Genomic DNA, 6,103 nt, shown 5'->3' with positions numbered 1-6,103 from the left:
GTTGTGGTTTTTGTGTGAGGTTTTGTGTGTTGTGGTTGTTACCTGTGAGGATGCCGGGCCACCTGCACCCCCACCAGCCGTTGACTGGAATGGCCTGTCTCTTCTGCGCTGCACTCAAGTGGTCCTGCATCCCTTGGCGGATGGGGTGGCCCTGCCTTTGAGTGGGCCTCTGTGGAAGGCACCTGGCTCTTTGGCCAGATGCACTCAGCTGCTGACCGGCAACTTCCCGGCATCATGGGGGGAGGGGGTCCCTGAGGAAACCCACCCTCCCCCATTTCAAGATAGGTCAGTGACATAAGGGGACTCTGCCGAGGTCTGGAGGGAGGCTATGCTCAGGTCCCCGCCCCCCCGGGCTTGCCTCGCCCCTCCCTAGCCGGCTCCTCCGCTGGGTGTGCAAAGATGCTGCTGTTTCAAAGGAAAGAGGACTCTCGGGGGCCAAAACCTGTCCTGGGCCAGGACTCCCAGCCTCCTTGGGGGTATCCGATGAGGCACGGGTAGCATCGAAAGTGAGAAAACAACACAGACTCGCCTTGCTCAGTAGGTCATTTATTTACTGCCAGAGTTTTGCTTTTCTTTATTAAAGCCGAAAATAGATTTGCGGTTACAGAGTGGTGTTTTTATCTGTCACCATTGGCCTGTGAGCTTAGGGACCCGGATTTTCCTTGAAGTGTTCACAGAGTGCACACTTGTAATCCGAGGAGCCCTCGTGCTCCTCGTTCTCACTTGGGGCCTCGTTTGGGGACATGACCGAGAGGGCAGCCAAGAGGATGGAATAACAGGTGTTGTAGAGTGACATCACTGACCTGTAATCTGGGTAAACGGGGGGTGCGGGGGGCAGTTCCCCTGCGCCATCCCTCCCGGCCAGGGCCGGGGATGCGAACATCACATTCCTGGAGGTACCCTCCCCACTGGGACCAGCCAGCTCACTGGGGCCATGATTTTCGGTGGCGTACCCGGCTACACTGCTCAGAGACCAGATGCCAGAGAATGTGAATGACTGGGTGCCACTGGGTCCCTGAGCATTTGGGGCTTCCCTGGGGGCCTTCTTGTCCTCTGTGGTGGATTCCTGGTGATGGATTCGTGGAGAATGTCTTGTGGCTGCCGTGGGCTTCTTTCTCTTGGGAGTGGTTGCGCTGCTCCCTGAGCACGCAGTGGTGGTTTTCAGGTCACCTTTTCTCTGGACATTGTCAAGGAACAAGGGCCTGTCTCTCTGAAAGTTGGAATTTCGGTAGATCTGAAACAAGAGTCCTCATGTTAGTCACTGTGGGAGGGGAAGGTTCATGGCGGCCGCAGCCACCAAGGCAGCCACCCCCCACCCCCACTGTCACAATGGCCAGGTTCCATTGTGATGGCATCCCTTTAGGTTGCCCACCGAGGCTGTCCAACCCGAGAGGCCAAGCTCATGAACTACACATGATATGTGGGCTCAGGTGTCCACGTGCCTATTTGACATGACCTAGCCTGTGTCTGGGCCCAGCAGCACTCTCTCCCTGAGGGGCTTGTAGATTCGAGGGGAAGGCCTAGCCTTTCTCTCCCTTGTTAACAGGGTCATGGGAAAGAGATTGTCCTGGGAAAGGAAACCCTTCTGGGAGGGGAGTCATCTAAGTCCGCTGGGACTATGTGAGTGGGACAGACAGAGAACAGGGGAGACAGGGGAGGGGGCAGGCGAGGCCTTTGTACTTTACCATCATTTTCTTGTTCCCCAGAGAGTGACCTGAGGGGTTGCTGGCTCGGATTTTGCTGAACCCGTACAGGTTCATGAGGCGGATGAAGCTCTTTAAGCTGTCGGTCTCGAAGATCCTCTCTGCGCCTCTCCGGTGAAGAACCTCCCGCTGGAAGAGGTCTTCGTCGATGACCACGGCGTCTCCGTCCTCGTTCCAGCGCACCGACGTGAAGGCGTCGTCCTCCACGATCCTCCAAAGCTTCCTCGGGAAGGAGAGCCCGAGAATGTTTTCTTCCACGTTGGCGGCACCATGGTCTTGGGCCTGTGGCTGTGGGTTGTCTTGAGGTCCTGGATCTCGGTTCACAGCTTCATCCTCATTCTTCTCGAAAATCTCCCCAGAATCCACATTTGGATCCGGGGATAAATCAGACGGGATCCCTGTCGCTGGCTCTCCATCCCCAGGTGGGGCCAGCTTGACTTCATACACCTTGTCGGTACCCTGACTAGCCATGGAGCCAGTCTAGATCAGGAGCATCTTTGCCCCGAGACTGTCTCACTGGACGTTCGAGTCAGAAATGCCTTGGGCCAGTGCAGGGACGCCCAATAAATAGTGTTCACAGGATTCTAGAGCCCGGTCGTGGGGCAACCAGCTGCCTGAGTCCCCACCCTCTGTCACGTGATGTCACAAAGGTGGCTCAGAGCCAGTCTGCACAGGGAGCCCTGGCCAAGGCTGGGGGAGGGGCCACGCACAGGGCCCCCAGCTCCTCTCTTGTCTCAAAGTACACAAAAGTATGGTCCACCTTGCCCAGAAAGGCTCTCGTCTGTAGCCAGGCACATTGCTTCCTGGGGCCCGGCCCAGGGAGGGTAGGGAAACCCAGATCCCAGCTCCTTGCCCACCCCTAGAGACGGCGGGGGGGGCACCCACTGAGGGCCTCCGATCAGCTCAAGGGCCAGGCCCTGCATGGTCCTGGCTTGGCTACCGCCCAATCCGCCCCAGTCGGCGGGGCCCTCGGGGGGCAGTCCCTGGAGGTCCAGTTGGCCTAGTCTCACTCGGTAGCCCCCCTCTTCTTTGTGACCCCCCCCCCACTTCCTGCTATGGTCTCTCCCACCTGCTCCTGCTGGCAGTTGGTCCTGCTCAGCTGGGCCTGAGCATACAGTCCCCCGTTCCCATCCCTGGGTCAAGTTGTCCCCAGAGTAGGGCTGTGCTCAAGCACGGTGGGAGCATACCTCTTGTTCCTCGACCTCAGTGTCCCCCACAGCACCCCCTCCTCTGCTGTGCCATAGAGTCTCCTGTGAGCTCAGCTTGTCCCTGCTCTCGTCCCTCTCCACGTCACAGTGTGATTGCTTTTAGTTTCCACCTGTTCCCTCGAGAAATTACCCTCGCCACCCAAGATGGGCTCACCCTGGGGACACTTGAGTTGGCCCGTTGCGGCCCTCCCGCACACACCTGCCTCCAGCCTCCCCCAAGGCTGGCTGCCTCTGAAGCCCTGCTTCCTGGCCTGGTAGAGGGGTTTGGGCAGCCTGCCCAGATTTCCGGCCCCCCGCTTCCAAACTGGATCTCCTGGGAGCATTTCCCCTTTCAATGCCTTGATCGTGGGGTGCGGCATATGTTGTGTTGAAACAAATCACTTCACAGACCCGCTCCCAGGCCGGCCCCACCGCCCTCGCCCCGAGCCCACACCCACCCCGACTCCCGTGTCGCCCTCCCGCCTCCACCTCACTGGCAGATGCATTGAGTACTGGTGTTGGCTCCGGGCTGATGTTTCAAAGGGCCTGCTTCCTACAGACTCACTTGCGAGCAAGATTCCTATTCGGTTAGTGGGATGGGACTAGCAGCCAACGTGGAGTACCTGAACCCAGGAGAGCCGGGGTGTGGGCCGGGACAACACCCGGGTCAAAGTCATCTTCACGTATGAGAGGGCGGGACGGCGGTGTGGGGGATACATGTTCTCTCCCCCCAGGGCCACTCTGTTCTCCATCCTCACTGGTGCCATGGCTAGGCCGCCCCCCCCACCGCTCCCCGGGAGGCCCTAGCTCCTTGTGTCAGCTCCGCCACCCAGAAGGGCCAGTCGCCCTCTCTGAGGCTCAGTCCTCTGTGTCTAAACAGGGAGCACCATGCAGGTTTGAGAGAGAGCCTCCCGAGGGGACTTTGAGTCCAAAAGTTGGAACCCTCGATTAGCCCCCGGCTCGAGACGCGGGCCTACTTCATGGTCTTCGTGCTTCTCCACACTTTCCCTGGTGTTCACTCTAGAGTCAGCAAGGGCTGGCGGGGCCTGCCGTGAGACCTGAGCAATTCAGTGGCAGCTTCAAGGAAAGCCACACTTTAAAAGCCATTGCTGGCTTCTCCGAAGGGGGCTCCTGGACTCTCCAGCTTCTGTCAGTTGCAGCCCTAAGACTTTCCCAGAGCTCGTTCGAGGATGAAGCGGGTACTTTGCCGAGGCCTCGGCGAGCTCCGAGCTCTGCTGGTGCCGTCAAGGGACGGGCCCGTTGGGTGGGAGGGAAATGGGAGAGGAATGGCTTGGGGATGCACAGTCTGGTGCTCCGCAGAGCACGCAGGCATTGGGTGGGGTCGGGCTGGCTTGAGGCCCTCTCAGGTCCTAGCTCTTCTGTGGGACCCTTGCCTGACGTTCTGTGTTTTGAGTCCCCAAATCTCGGCTGGGGCCGAGTCAAGGACAGCAAGTGCATCTTGTCCCCTGAGGAGGACAGAGCCACAGTGCCGTCTTGGGTGAGGGCACTGGCCTATGGGAAACTCGGCCTCCCGCGGCTAAGCCATCTGGGCCCTGGCATGTCAGCCCGGGCCCCGGGGCCGCCACGGAGACGGGCCTTCTTTGCTTCCTTGCTCAAGACCCCTTGGCAGAGAGGATTGCTCTGGCATGGCCCAGAGGCCCCAGAGCTGGCCAGAGCCCTGGGCCGGCGACTCCAGCAGGACACGGCCAGGTGGGCTAGGAGGACGGCCACCCCGAAGGGGACACTAGGTCCGTGTGAACTCGCCACAGCTTCTGCGTGGCCCTGGGGAAAGTGCTGAGCGCTGGGCCTGGGGCCCAAGGCCCTTGGGCCATCTGGGGCTCCCCGGGGCCCAGCAGCCACCCCTCCCCGGCCTCATCCCTGCAGGCGCCACCCTTGCCCTGTCATGGGTCCCTGCACACTTCAGGGGCCTCCTCAGCCCCATTAGGAGGAAGCCTGTGTGGCAGCCGTGGCCCCCGGGGCAACGTCCCAGGCTGCCTCCTCCTCCTCCCCGGGCCCAGAGGCCCGCCCCCCCACCCCGTGGCCTGCACTTGCGCTGTGGGGCACAGCACCCCGGGCCGGGCCCCCCGACACCGTGCTCCCCAACCTCGGGTCCTGTAGGGCCCCGCACCAGCCCCAGGCCCCACGGCGGTGGGTCTGATCACAGCAGCTGCGTCCCGGGGCACCCCGCTCACATCTTCCTGCACAGGTGCCACTGTTTCCCATGCAGCTCACAGTGGCAGACTGCCGGCCACGTGGAGCCCGCCTGCCTGCCATCCGACCCCACCCACCTCACCCTACCTCTGCTGGGAACACGAGCTGGAGCCCCACGGTTCTGAGACCCCAGGCCTGGCTCCCTCTCGAGCTGCCGACCTGAGTCCCCTCCCCGCGCGGTCTGTCGCTTGCCTTTGTCCAGGAGCCTGCTGGGCCCGGAACAGATCACCTCACAACCGGATGGCTTAGGAATAAGGAACAGTCATTTCTCCTGGTGCTGGAGGCTGGAATTGTGAGGTGCCAGCAAGGGGGAGCCAGAGTCCTGTCCTGGCTCCAGCTGACACCTCCTCCTGGGTCCTCTCATGTTGGAGGGACCTGGGGAACTCTCTGGAGCCTCTCTTAGAAGGTGGAGCCCCATCCAGGAGGGTTGCGCCCTCTGAAGCACCTCCCAGAGGGCCTGTCGCCAAACGCCATCGTGTCTGGCACTTGGGATTTCCACACATGTTGGGGGGGATGGGGCACGTTCCGACCATAGCGCTCCCATCCTGCCTGCTGCCCCCCTGGCCATAGGCCCCTGGGCGGAGTCCTGCTGGGAGGGGCTCCCCTGTGACTGGACCTGTGCCAGCGCCACCCAGGGGTGCTGCTGGCCTTGCAGCCTCTCCTGGTCTGGTCCTCTTCCTGGAGCAGCCCCAGATCCCTGGAGCCCCCCGCGATTGCTGATGGGCCCTTGGGAAGCGACAGGTCTGTCCCTCAGAGGCTGGTGTGGATCCAGGGTGAGGTACCAGGGTTCAGCAGTCAGTTGAGGGGCCCCTGAAGACGGCGAGGCCAGAAAGGCATCGGAAAGCTCCTGCCCGTCACGGGGACTCCTGCTGCTGTAGAGAAGCCACTGCCTTGGGAGAGGCCGACCCCACAAGCCTGGCCGGCTGGCTTGCACACCAAGCCCAGTGTGCACGTGTCCCCGGTGGCTGGGCCGCCTTGGCGTCCCCGGTGGCTGTGCTGGAG

At 61.6% G+C, this 6,103-nt stretch overlaps 1 protein-coding gene across 1 annotated transcript; it reads right to left on the bottom strand.

Moving 5' to 3' along the window:
• Nucleotides 1-525: 525 nt before the first annotated feature.
• On the bottom strand, nt 526-2,275 carry LOC140628148 (heat shock transcription factor, X-linked member 3-like). The gene is made up of 2 exons (XM_072817174.1): nt 1,686-2,275; nt 526-1,234 (listed from the first exon to the last, which is right to left on the bottom strand). The coding sequence occupies exons 1-2, from the start codon at nt 2,172-2,174 to the stop codon at nt 644-646; spliced, it is 1,080 nt and encodes a 359-aa protein (XP_072673275.1). The 5' UTR covers nt 2,175-2,275; the 3' UTR covers nt 526-643.
• Between the last annotated feature and the right edge of the window lie 3,828 nt (nt 2,276-6,103).

This window comes from Canis lupus, chromosome X, assembly GCF_048164855.1.
Source record: "Canis lupus baileyi chromosome X, mCanLup2.hap1, whole genome shotgun sequence".
Classification (NCBI taxonomy): Eukaryota; Metazoa; Chordata; class Mammalia; order Carnivora; family Canidae; genus Canis; species Canis lupus.
This window is presented reverse-complemented; position numbering and strand designations above follow the sequence as displayed.